At 46.1% G+C, this 13675-nt stretch overlaps 1 protein-coding gene across 14 annotated transcripts in view; it reads left to right on the top strand.

Annotated features, from left to right (window-relative positions):
- Nucleotides 1-11700, top strand: part of TJP1 (tight junction protein 1) — a 607218-nt gene extending 595518 nt beyond the window's left edge. For 13 of the 14 annotated variants that reach the window (XM_069765846.1, XM_069765847.1, XM_069765845.1 and 10 more), the window contains one exon: nucleotides 10007-11700. In XM_069765846.1, the coding sequence (XP_069621947.1) occupies nucleotides 10007-10101 (95 nt within the window). In that variant the 3' untranslated portion in view covers nucleotides 10102-11700. The remainder of the gene's footprint in view (nucleotides 1-10006) is intronic. The other variant, XM_069765860.1, reaches the window with a different exon arrangement.
- The last annotated feature ends 1975 nt before the right edge of the window (nucleotides 11701-13675 follow it).

Below are 13675 nucleotides of genomic sequence, written 5' to 3'. Positions count from 1 at the left end.
ACTTTAGCCCCAACCCTAACCCGAACTTTAGACCCAACCCTAACTGTAGCCCTAACCCTAGCCCTAACCCTAATGGGAAAATGGAAATAAATACATTTTTTAATTTTTCCCTAACTAAGGGGGTGATGAAGGGGGTTTGATTTACTATTTATAGCGGGTTTTATAGCGGATTTCTATGATTGGCAGCCGTCACACACTAAAAGACGCTTTTTATTGCAACAAATATTTTACTCTGTCGCCTCATTGGGGGACACAGAACCATGGGTGTTATGCTGCTGTCCACTAGGAGGTGACACTATGCATAATCTGAAAAAGATTAACCGTGGCTCCTCTGCAGTATACACCCCTGGACGGCGTCAGCCTTCTCCAGTTTTCGCTTAGTGTCGCATAGGAGGCACACCTAAGATTTTTTTACTCCGTTTTTATCCGACGGATTACAGATGAAGAAAAGTGGGTCTCCTGTGAGACTTCCGGCATGGCTCCTTCCTCGGCCCCCTATTACGGGGTGCCTGGTTGAAGTAGAGATGGCTATTCCCTATGTCGCTCCTTCCCCAGTCCCTCGGGTGCTGGTTCGAAGTCGAGAACCCCCCTCCTTCCTCAATTCCTTTTGGTTTCTGGGTTTAGGTCGAGGCGAAGATGAAGCCCCCTGAAGGTCATAGCAGCACCCTCCCTAATCCCCCTCTGGGGGCATTAGGTTGAGACGCCTCAGGTAGGGCCTTACAAGCAGCACTATGCAGCTCCCAGCAATGGGCCAGCACACTGCGCCTGCATCCAGGGACCCCAGCCCAGCTGCTGGCTCCTGTCGGGGCCGGGGGGAGTGCAGGTAGGCATTGCACAATAGAGACACAGGGCTCCCTGCGCCCCTGTATCTGCGGCAGCACCAGCTCTATACTGCCTCAGGGGAACCCCTCTCAGGGCTCCCCTTCCGCTTATAGCCTCACCGCTATCCTGCCTTTAAATCCGGGGGGGTCCGGTTCAGATCCGAAACCCTCCCAGACTTCCATGCCGGCCTGGAGCCTTTCTGGGAATCAGGCATCTAATTTAGGCCGCAGCTTCGGCCTAGCTGAAGCTGCCGCCTCCTCTCCGCCCCCGGATGACAAATATGACACTCTACAGTGGCACAGAGGGGGCGGATCGAGATAAAAAGTGCGCATTTTTACACAGCTTTGCCGCCTTTTCCTCAGCTCTCCGCCCCCTTTTCCCCCTGCCTCTTATCCTCTGCTGCCATTTCTACTGCAGCAAGGATTAGCCCTGCATCTCCCGGTCAGCAGGACCAGGCCAGCCAGTTTTCGGGGGGCACAGGACTGTGGTTCTTCGGCGCTGGACCTAGGAGCAAACTGGTGGGGTAAGATCACAGCTGGGTTGTTTTACTCGGCTGTGAATCCATATTCCCTATAAGGCTCCCCTATAGGTTCCTCTGCATAGCTACCCCTGTAAAGTGCTCTGCATAGCCAGCCCTTTTGCACTCGGTGCACTATGCCGGGCTCAAGGTCCAAGAGAACCAGGCAGGACTGCTATTATGCATTCTGCACAGCCTGCGGGACTGCTCTCCCCAGTGGCAGCGTGTACCCGCACTGCCAGGACTGCACTCAGACTACTGTGTCAGAGCCCCAAGAGGCCCCTGCCAATGCTTTAGTGTCTAATGCCACGCCGGAATGGGTCACTCAGATGTCACAGTCTATGACGCAGTCTATAGATAACCTAACCTCCACATTGCTTCAGGCTCTGCAGTCATGCCTCGGCTATGACCGCTACCCAGCAAAGGGAGAGCTTGACTCCGGGACAGGACGACCCTGGCACATCCACGTCTAGGTCGGGACGCAAGCGGACCCACAGGTCACGTTCATCTGCATCATCCCATAGCACACGGTGATCCCCTTCTAGGGAGAGACACCGTAGTTCTAGGTAATCTAGACCGTCCCCTTCCAGGGGCAGACAATGCAGATCTCCGCAATCCCCGACCAGAGAAGGCCTCCGCCCCAGCTCATCCAGCAGGGGACGCCTCAGTGATACACCGGATTTGGAAGGCATCTGTGACTCCGACTCAGACAAGGAAACGGAGGGGTCCCTGAACCCAATCCCTCCTAGCAATACAGCTCTAGTTGAGGACTTAATCTCTTCCATCCATCGGGTGCTGGACATTTATGATCCGCCACCAGAGGCCCCAGAACACAAGATTTCATTTGAAGGACCTCTGAAGCCGCCTAAGGTTTTCTCTAACCACTCAGAGTTTAAGGCAATCCTTAAAAAGCAGCTCTCACAGCCTGAGAAAAAATTCGCTAATCGCAAATATCTGGAGGCAAGGTACCCCTTCCCACAGAAGGATACCAAGGAATGGACAGACCCACCCAAAGTGGACCCCCCAGTCTCTAGACTAGCAGCACAGACCCTCCTTTCACTGCCAGATAGCTCAACCCTCAGGGATTTAGCAGACCGGCAGGTAGAACGCATGGCTCGTTCAATTTTCGAGGCTGCAGGGGCATCCCTGGCTCCTGTGTTCGCTTCAGTTTAGGCTGCCAAAAATTTACAAGCTGGCCTCCAAGCATCTGCTCCTGAGCTGTCTGACCAAGCGGTTCAAATAGCAGTTGTAGCAGATTACATGCTTTATGCAGCTCTGGATTCAGCAAGGGGGGGTATAGCGGGGATAGCATCAAACGCCATCACAATTCGGCATATCCTATGGCTGCGGGAATGGAAAGCGGACGCAGCCTCAAAGAAGTCTCTCACGCACCTCCCCTACCTCAGTGGGCGACTTTTTGGTGAACAGTTGGACACGATGATATCCAACGCCACCGGGGGTAAGAGTACCTCTCTTCCGCAACTGAAACCTAAACGCACTTACAAGAAGCGTAACCAAACTCAATTCCGATCCTTTCAGAATTCTTCGGGCTGGTCCGTCTCGCGTCCAGCACAAAATCGTAACCGTTCCCCACGCAGGGACCACTCACGATCGACGCAAAGGTCGGACAAGACCTGGCAGTCAAAAGCAGCCAGGTCTAAGCCCAGAGGAGGATCTCAGACTTTCTCCTCATCATGACTCATGGACTCCGGAAGACACCACACCCGTAGACTGCCAACTTTTGCTCTTTCATCAAGTCTGGCTGCCTATTACAGAAGACAGGTGGGTCAGGGAACTAGTGTCTTCCGGATACAAGATAGAGTTCACCTCCAACCCACCAGACCGAATCTTCGTTTCTGTCCCCCCAAAACCACCAGCCAAGGCTCGTGCCTTCCGACAAGCGGTCTCCTCGTTTTTTCAAGCAGGAGTCATAGTACCGGTCCCCACAGCCGAGCTCTTCTGAGAGCTGTACTCCAATCTATTCGTAGTCCCCAAGAAAGGAGGCAGTGTGCGGCCCATATTGGACCTAAAACAAATCCACAAATATGTACGGGTCCGTCACTTCCGCATGGAGTCTCTTCAGTCCATCATTGCGACCATGGAGAAGGGAAAATATCTCGCCTCCATAGACATACAAGACGTATACCTGCATATACCGATTGCACCTACCCAAGAGAGGTTTCTCAGGTTCGCAATCGACCAGGACCACTACCAGTTCGTGGCTCTCCCGTTCGGTCTCGCCACGGCTCCCAGGGTGTTTACCAAAGTCATGGCAGCCAACATGGACATCCTGCACTCCAGAGTCACAGTAGTCGTTCCATACTTGGACGATCTACTCATCAAGGCTCCCACCTTCAAGGACTGCGAGCTCAGCGTCTCAATTACAATCGACACTCTGAGTCGCATGGGCTGGTTAGTCAACATACAAAAGCCATCACGAACCCCGAGTCGGTGTCTGACCTTCCTGGGAATGCTATTCAACACCTCCAGGGGTCTAGTGCTCCTTCCCAAGGACAAGGCACTGGCTCTCCGCCTAGGAGTTTGCACCCTCCTCCGCAAACCCCCTCGATCTCCGGTTTGCCATGAGAGTCCTCGGCAGGATGGGGGCAGCAATAGAAGCCGTCCCATTTGCCCAGTTTCACCTCAGGCCTCTCCAACTAGCCATCCTCAAGTCCTGGGACAAAAACCCTTTCTCTCTCGACAGGGAGTTCCAGCTAACGTCGTCAACCAAGAGGTCCCTGCACTGGTGGCTCAAGCCAACCTCGCTAGCAAAGGGGAAATCCTTTCTCACAGGTCAATGGAAGGTTCTGACCACCGATGCGAGCTTGACGGGTTGGGGTGTAGTGCACCTACACCACAGGGCAAGTGGTCCCCAGTGGAAGCGACCATGCCCTTCAGCATCCTGGAAATTTGTGCCATCCTCCTGGCATTGAGGACCTTTCATCACTTACTGGCAGCCTCTCACATCAGAATACAGTCAGACAATGCCACGGCTGTGGCATATGTGAATCACCAAGGGGGGACCCGCAGTACCCAGGCGATGCGAGAAGTGTCACATATCCTCCATTATGCGGAGGACACAGGGTCGGTTCTCTCAGCGGTCCACATTGCAGGTGTGGACAACTGGGAAGCAGACTTCCTCAGCCAACAAGGAATAGACTCTGGAGAATGGTATCTCCATCCCAAAATTTTTCACCAGATTTGCCATCGCTGGGGGACCCCGGATGTGGACCTAATGGTATTCCACTTCAATGCCAAGGTCTCCAACTTCATGGCCAGAACACACGATCCGCGGTCGCTCAGAGCAGACGCTCTGGTTCAGGACTGGACCCAGTTCCAGCTTCTGTACATTTTTCCACCTCTCCCCCTGATATCCAGGGTGGTGAGGAAGCTCAAGAAAGAGGGAGTTCCAACCATCCTAATCGCACCGGACTGACCCAGACGTACATGGTACTCCGACATCGTACAACTTACAGTAGACGCCCCCTGGCGTCTCCCCGACCTTCTATCACAAGGCCCGTTCTACCACCAGAACTCAGGGGCTCTCAATTTGACGGCGTGGCCCTTGAGACCTGGGTTCTAACCCAGGCAGGGCTCTCGCCGGACGTCATTGGAACCATGATCAGGGCACGGAAGCCAGCCTCTGCTAAGATCTATTACCGTACCTGAAAAGCTTTCTTTACTTGGTGTGAATCTCGTGGCCAGACTCCACTCCCTTATTCCTTACCCAAAGTACTTGGTTTTCTGCAATCGGGTCTGGAGGCCAGGCTGTCCCTGGGCTCGCTTAACCCCTTCATGACCTTGGGATTTTTCATTTTTCCGTGTTCGTTTTTCACTCCCCTCCCCAGAGCTATAAATTTTTTTATTTTTCCGTCAATTTGGCCTTGTGAGGGCTTATTTTTTGCGGGACGAGCTGTACTTTTGAACGACATCATTGGTTTTAGCATGTCGTGTACTAGAAAACGGGAAAAAAATTCCAAGTGCGGTGAAATTGCAAAAAAAGTGCAATCCCACACTTGTTTTTTGCTTGGCTTTTTTGCTAGGTTCACTAAATGCTAAAACTGATCTGACATTATGATTCTCCAGGTCAGTACGAGTTCATAGACACCTAACATGACTAGGTTATTTTTTACCTAAGTGGTGAAAAAAAATGCCAAACTTTGCTAAAAAAAAAAAATTGCGCCATTTTCCGATACTCGTAGCGTCTCCATTTTTCATGATCTGGGGTCGGTTGAGGGCTTATTTTTTGCGTGCCGAGATGACGTTTTTAATGATAGCATTTTGGTGCAGATACGTTCTTTTGATCGCCCGTTATTGCATTTTAATGCAATGTCGCGGCGACCAAAAAAACGTAATTCTGGCGTTTCAATTTTTTTTTTCTCGCTACGCTGTTTAGCGATCAGGTTAATGCTTTTTTAAATTGATAGATCGGGCAATTCTGAGCGCGGCGATACCAAATATGTGTAAATTTGATTTTTTTTTATTGATTTATTTTGATTGGGGCAAAAGGGGGGTGATTTAAACTTTTATATTTTTTTATTTTTTTCACATTTTTTTAAACTTTTTTTTTTTTAACTTTTGCCATGCTTCTATAGCCTCCATGGGAGGCTAGAAGCAGGCACAGCACGATCGCCTACCGGCGATTAGTAACCATAGTGGTCTCAAGGACCTCTATGGTTACAATGGATAAGCATCGCCGACCTCCGATCATGTGACGGGGGTCGGCGATGACGTCCTTTCCGGCCGCCCGGCCGGATGCGGTAGTTAAATGCCGCTGTCTGCGATTGACAGCGGCATTTAACTAGTTAATAGGCACGGGCAGATCGCGATTCTGCTCGCGCCTATTACGGGCACATGTCAGCTGTTCAAAACAGCTGACATGTCCCGGCTTTGGTGCGGGCTCACCGCCGGAGCCCGCATCAAAGCGGGGCTTCTGACCTCGGACGTACTATCCCGTCCGAGGTCAGAAAGGGGTTAAGAGTCAGGTGTCGGCACTCTTTTTCAAAGGTGCATTGCTACCAAGCCGCAAGTAAGGACTTTTTTTCAGGGGGGTTTCCCGATTGGTTCCCCCCTACAGATGACCACTAGAAACGTGGGACCTCAACCTGGTCCTGACAGCATTGCAGGAACCTCCCTTTGAACTCCTTAAGGAGGTCCCGCTCCGCCTTTTGTCCCAGAAGGTGGTTTTCCTGGTGGCAATCACCTAGCTACGCAGGATGTCTGAACTGACAGCACTCTCCTGCAGACGGCCCTTCCTGGTTTTTCACCAGGCCAAGGTAGTTCTCCGTACGGTCCCATCCTTCCTTCCGAAGGTTGTGTCCCACTTCCACCTCAATGAGGAAATTTCACTGCCATCCTTTTGTTCGGTCCCGGTTCATAGAGTGGAGAAGGCTCTGCATACGCTTGACCTTGTCAGGGCATTGCGTATATATGTGTCTAGGACTACGTCCTTCGGGAGGTCTGATTCTCTTTTCCTTCTTCCAGATGGCGGCCACAAGGGTCTGCCTGTCTCCAAAGCTACACTTGCCAGGTGGATCAAATCCACCATACAAGACACCTACCACCTTAAGAATTCTCTTCTTCCAGCCGGTATTACGGCACACTCTACACGGGCGGTAGGGGCCTCCTGGGCCATTCGGCACAACAAGTGTATAAGGCGGCAACTTGGACTAGCCTACACACGTTTACCAAACACTACAGGGTTCATACCCAGTCCTCAGCAGACGCGAGCCTGGGTAGATGGGGCACTGCCGCCTGCAGAACACAAGTGTAGCGGCCTGTCTGCACAATATTCGTCCATTGCTTCCCACCCAGGGACTGCTTTGGGACGTCCCATGGTCCTGTGTCCCCCAATGAGGCGACAGAGTAAAGGGGATTTTTGTGTACTCACTGTAAAATCTCTTTCTCTTAGCCTCTAATTGGGGGACACCGCTCCCACCCTGTTGCCCTTCTGGGCTGTTGTTACTGTTAAGTTCTCATATTGTTTGCTTGAGCTCGTACATAGTTGCCTTCTTATAGGCATGGTTATGTTATTCATGTCACGTTCCCCCTACTGCTTTTGCACAAAACTGGAGAAGGCTTACGCCGTCCAGGGGTGTATACTGCAGAAGAGGAGCCACGGTTAATCTTTTTCAGATTATGCATAGTGTCGCCTTCTAGTGGGCAGCAGTATAACACCCATGGTCCTGTGTCCCCCAATTAGAGGCTACGAGAAAGAGATTTTACGGTGAGTACACAAAAATCTCCTTTTTGCGTTACCACATTTTGAGAGCTAAATTTTTCCATATTTCGGTCCACAGAGTCATGTGAGGTCTTGTTTTTTGCGGGACGAGTTGACGTTTTCATTGGTGACATTTTCGGGCACGTGACTATTTTGATCGCTTTTTATTCCAATTTTTGCGAAGCAGAATGACCAAAAACCAGCTAGTCATGAATTTCTTTGGGGGGGGGTGGGGGGTGTTTATACCGTTCCGCGTTTGGTAAAATGAATAAAGCAGTTTTATTCTTCGGGTCAGTACGATTACAGCAATACCTCATTTATATCATTTTTTTATGTTTTGGCGCTTTTATAGGATAAATATTTTATAGAAAAAATGATTATTTCTGCATCGCTTTATTCTGAGGACTAACTTTTTTTTTTTTTCGCTGATGATGCTGTATGGCGGCTCGTTTTTTGCGGGACAAGACGTTTTCAGCGGTACCATGGTTATTTATATCCGTCTTTTTGATCGCGTGTTATTCCACTTTTTGTTCGGCGGTATGATAGTAAAGCGTTGTTTTTTGCCTCGTTTTTTTTTATTTTTTACGGTGTTCACTGAAGGGGGTTAACTAGTGGGATAGTTTTATAGGCCGTCACGGACGCGGCGATACTAAATATGTGTACTTATATTGTTTTGTTTTAATTTAGGTAAAGGAATGTATTGGAACAATGTTTTTTTATTATTTATTTAGGAATTTATTTTTACACGTAAAAAATTTTTTTTTTTTTTTTGTTTACTTTGCCCTAGGGGGGGACATCACAGTAAAGTGACAGATCGCTGAGCTGACACTTTGCTGTGCACTGTGTAAGATCAGCGATCTGACGTGCACTCCTGGAGGCTTCTCGGTGCCTGCTCTGAGCAGGAGCTGTGAAGTCACCTCCCTGCAGGACCCGGATGCAGCCCCGCGGCCATTTTGGATCCGGGCCTGCTGCAGGGAGGAGGAGGTAAGGACACTCGGAGCAAGGCCGAAACACTGCGATAATGTTTGATCAGTGTGCCGGGGGTTAATGTGCCGGGGGCGGTCCGTGACTGCTCCTGGCACTATGTGCCGGATGTCAGCTGCGATAGTCAGCTGACAACCGGCTGCGATCGGCCGCGCTCCCCCCGTGAGCGCGGCTGATTGCGCTGGACGTACTATTCCGTCCTTGGGAAGTAGGGCCCACCCCACATGGACGGAATAGTATGTACAATGGCAGAAAGGGGTTAATTTAGTGCAAGCCGTCACCCCTAACCGTTTCATTTTTAATAATGATCGTGATATGGAGAAATAAAACAAATCATTTTCTGATCCATTCCCTTCAAGAATATCGATGCGGTTACATCTGTTTGCTAGATTGGTGTGAGGATGGGGAACGTATGTTTTAACTTCATATGAATAGGAGCGTTAAACAGGACTAATGAAGCACTGGCTGGCCAGTATATCACTGTAATATTAAGTATATAAGGGGACAATACAAATATCTCGCTGAGGATCTGTTTATACCAAGGAAGGTGACGGGCACAAGGGGGCATTCTTTGCGTCTGGAGGAGAGAAGGTTTTTCCACCAACATAGAAGAGGATTCTTTACTGTTAGGGCAGTGAGAATCTGGAATTGCTTGCCTGAGGAGGTGGTGATGGCGAACTCAGTCGAGGGGTTCAAAAGAGGCCTGGATGTCTTCCTGGAGCAGAACAATATTGTAACATACAATTATTATGTTCTGTAGAAGGACGTAGATCTGGGGATTTATTATGATGGAATATAGGCTGAACTGGATGGACAAATGTCTTTTTTCGGCCTTACTAACTATGTTACTATGTAATATTGGGACATGTGAGAAAGTGAGTGGCTGGCCCAATGCATGGAAGTGCTGCACTGGATTGCAGCTTTTCTTCTGTCACACGTGCATTTCACAGTGGGAATTCTCGCAGGAGTTTCCTGATGTGAGCAGGATTGTGCTCATACCGCTCATTTCTGGAAAGCATTGTGTACTGAAACTTGATTGTACATTGCATTTCCAATTTTTTCTGCATAGTCGCTGTTTTAATACTGAAACAAATTAACTAAAATACATAAAGGTTTTAAGAGGTTAATTAAGTTTCCTTTCTCAATAAGCTAAACATTGCTGTATTTTCCCGATTTTCAGTGTCCGATTGCCGCAGTCTTTATGCCCTGTGGAGGGCAGTCTTGGGTTTATGCTAAACACTTGTGTATTTTTTATTGTCTTCGTGTTTAAGATCTGTGTTTTAGTCTGCATTAAGGTACACACAAAAATGAATATAAAGAGCCGTACATGTGTAAAAACAATCACTGAGCTACCTGTGTGGCTTTTTTTTAAATTTTATTTTAGCTTTGATGTTATGTTAAAAATGCTGTTAAGTTTTCATCATTGACTAACAATGCTCTGTCTCTCCCCTATACACCTACAGGTGACCCCAAACATTGGCAGAACAAATCTCTTCCTGGTGACCCTAACTATCTTGTTGGAGCAAATTGTGTATCTGTGTTGATAGATCACTTCTAAGCCTACAGTGTAAAGATAAGAAATAATGTGAAATCTACTATGGACCTATTTATCTTTACGCCTCCTATTGAGTATTATTTCACCTTTAAATTACAATGGGACTCAATAGTGCTAGGAAAATTGCCTGAATTTGCATTTTTTTTTGGAGTAGACTTTAAAGCCATGGTCAAAGTTTGGGCCTCAGACTTGGCATGTGAAGGTAGGCCACTGTCGCACCTTCCATGTCTTTCGAACAAAACGCCTTTTACTCGCATTAGATTGTCTCCAAAGGACCAATGCTGATAACGCTAAAATAAGTCATTTTCCAGAATTTTACTAATGCCCGAAGACACTAATGAACACTACTTGTTTTTGTTTTTTTCCAGTTTAAACACACAAACTAGCACTTCTATATATATATTTTTTTATATTGTCTTGATCGACAAATGTTTGCACCAGAACAGACTGATTTGCTTAGGGAAGGAAGATCTATCACTTCATAACCTTGCTGTCGAGATCGGCCACCCACACTAATGTAAGAAATTTTCAAGCAGCTCACAGGTTTGAATGTTAGTACTTAATGACAAAGTTAGGCACAAAAAGTGACTTGTGACATCTAATATCTGAATATAATGGTCTCTATTCCCCTTTAAATTAAAAAGATCTAAAAAGGTGTGTATATCAATCACCACAAAGGGTTTGATGTAATTGACAATGGTTCTGGTGCTTCAGTGGACCTGTAAATTAACCATTTACTACACATATTTAACCAGCAGGGATGCCTTACCCTCATGTTACGGTCTTTTTTTTTCCCCTTGTTCTCTGTACTATCAAGTTCATATGGCTTTTTAGCGCTTATTTAGAATAATGTATAATGAAGAAATATCGAAAAAAAATGAATTATGAATTTTTCTACAAGCTGAGCTACTGGGGTTTAATTTACTTCTGTCAACTCAGAAAATATTGAAGGAAGTTGTATGTTTCTGCTATGCATTTAAGAAAAAAAATCTCAAAGATGTTACAATACCTGTACATAAAATGCGTGCATAACACTTTTGTTTTTCCTTTTTCTTTTTTTTCCTTTTTATTTTCTGTTTATGTTTGTAAATTTAACTTTTTTAAGCTTTACTTTTTGTATAAAAAAAAAAAGAAAACCTGAAAGTTTCTTAAGGATACCTTTGTACTCATACCTTTTTTGAGCCTTGAACTTTGTAACATCTGCAGCAATAAAGCGCATTTCTACAGTACTCACCACAAGAACATTTTGAAGCGAAATGCACAAAAATTGCTATCTTTATAAATGCTGAGCATAAATCCTCAGAATTCTCTAGTTTGATTCTTATCTTTAAAGTATCCCTGCTGCAATTTGTGAAAAAGATGCTGTATAATGTGCCCTAAAATGTATTTTTTTACTAATAGACAATTTATTATGGCACATTCGCACGGTTTCAGTAGAAGATACAGCACTGCATTCTCCTAATCAATTATTAGTCTTCACGTGTGGCTGATTTCATTTTTTTTTATTATTATTATTTCTTTCCTTTGCAGTTATTAAAATTACACATTTCTAAATATACAAAATAAAACTGGTTTTAAAATAAATAAAATTAAAACCTTAAAGTGTGAATTTCTTTGTAAAAAAGAGTATTGATTTTAAGAATTTATATTCTGTATTTGTTAATATAAAACAGGCATGTTTATAAAATGTCTATGCATAAGTACCTTGTTTTACAGTAGTGAAACGTAGCTAGTCCCATGCACTTGAAACGGGATGAGCTGCAATATCATTACTTATGCCAACTTTGATGTTACCTTGCAAAATTTAAACATTTTCTGTTCATTTTTTTGAGCCATTGTTACAAGATTGACAAGGGCAGCCATACTTGTATAACTAGCATCTCTGCAGTCAGTGGTGAAGTATCACTTTTGTAATTATTTTGCATTGATATCTAATGAGTTTCATGTTTTCTGAGAAGCAAAAGTGATAACCAGTATAGCTGGACTGCCTGTTATCAGTTTTAATTGAAAGTAGAATTGTGAGTATGTGTAAGCAAATAATTTCCTGCTTTATTAGGGACAGTATCATTGTCAACAAGTTAAAATAAGAGCTCTTGACTATCTGTGGGTCAAATGGATTCACATGTTTTAATTAAGCTGAGAATGTGTTTAAAGTGTTTGACATTAGTATGAATTCACTACATTTTAAACTAATTTAATAATCTAACCACTTTTCTTACATACTTAAATTCAAAATTCCCTACCCTTCCATCTGACTTCATGACCTTTTGTTTATTTATTTTCTTGGAAATGTCCTATGATTAATTTAAAATAGATATTTATACAGGGCATTTTATGTATCTGACAACCCCTTAAAGTCTCAGTTCAAACCACATTTATGCATCCTTTCCCCACCTTCAGACAAATTGAACATGAAGAGGAAGTCCGGGCTGAAGCTAATCTCCGATTTCCTCTGCATGCTCAATTCGACAGGAGGCGGGGACACGCCCAAACACCGCATGAGACCCCTATGAGATAACCCAGGAACGACCGCTGCACGTGAGGGGAGTTTAAGCTCTATTTTATGGAGGTAATAAGAGCTGATCAGTGGGTTTGCCAAGGATATTTTATCAATATGCCTGGAAAACCCTTTTATGGTTTACATATAAAGGGTAACTATTCTGCTCAAAAAAAATAAAAGGAGCACTTAAACAACAGAATATAACTCCAAGTAAATCAAAATTCTGTGAAATCAAACTGTCCACTTAGGAAGCAACACTGACAATCAATTTCACATGCTGTTGTGCAAATGGAATAAACAGATGGAAATTATTGGCAATTGTCAAGACACAATAAAGGAGTGGTTCTGCAGGTGGGGACCACAGACCACATCTCACTACCAATGCTTTCTGGCTGATGTTTTGGTCACTTTTGAATGTTGGTTGTGCTTTCACACTCGTGGTAGCATGAGACGGACTTTTCAACCCACACAAGTGGCTCAGGTAGTGCAGCTCATACAGGATGGCACATCATTGTGAGCTGTGGCAAGAAGGTTTGCTGTGTCTGTCACCGTAGTGTCCAGAGGCTGGAGGCGCTATCAGGAGACAGACCAGTACACCAGGTGTAACGTGGAGGGGGCCATAGGAGGGCAACAACCCAGCAGCAGGACCGCTACCTTTGCCTTTGTGCAAGGAGGAGCACTGCCAGAGCCCTGCCAAATGACCTCCAGCAGGCCACAAATGTGCATGTGTCTGCACAAACTGTTAGAAACTGACTCCATGTGGGTGGTCTCAGTGCCCGACGTCGACAGATAGGGGTTGTGCTCAAAGCCCAACACCGTGCAGGACACTTGGCATTTGCTGCAGAACACCAGGATTGGCAAATTCGGCATCCTGTGCTCTTCACAGATGAAAACAGGTTCCCAGTGAACACATGTGACAAACGTGACAGAGTCCGGAGACTCCATGGAGAGCGATCTGCCTGCAACATCCTTCAGCATGACCGGTATGGCAGTGGGTCAGTAATGTGTGGGGTGGCATTTCTTTGGAGTGTCACATAGCCCTCCATGTGCTCGCCAGAGGTAGTCTGACTGCCATTA

Source organism: Ranitomeya imitator, chromosome 4, assembly GCF_032444005.1.
Source record: "Ranitomeya imitator isolate aRanImi1 chromosome 4, aRanImi1.pri, whole genome shotgun sequence".
Taxonomy (NCBI): Eukaryota; Metazoa; Chordata; class Amphibia; order Anura; family Dendrobatidae; genus Ranitomeya; species Ranitomeya imitator.
Note: the sequence above shows the minus strand (reverse complement) of the source record. Positions and strands in the feature narration are given on the sequence as shown.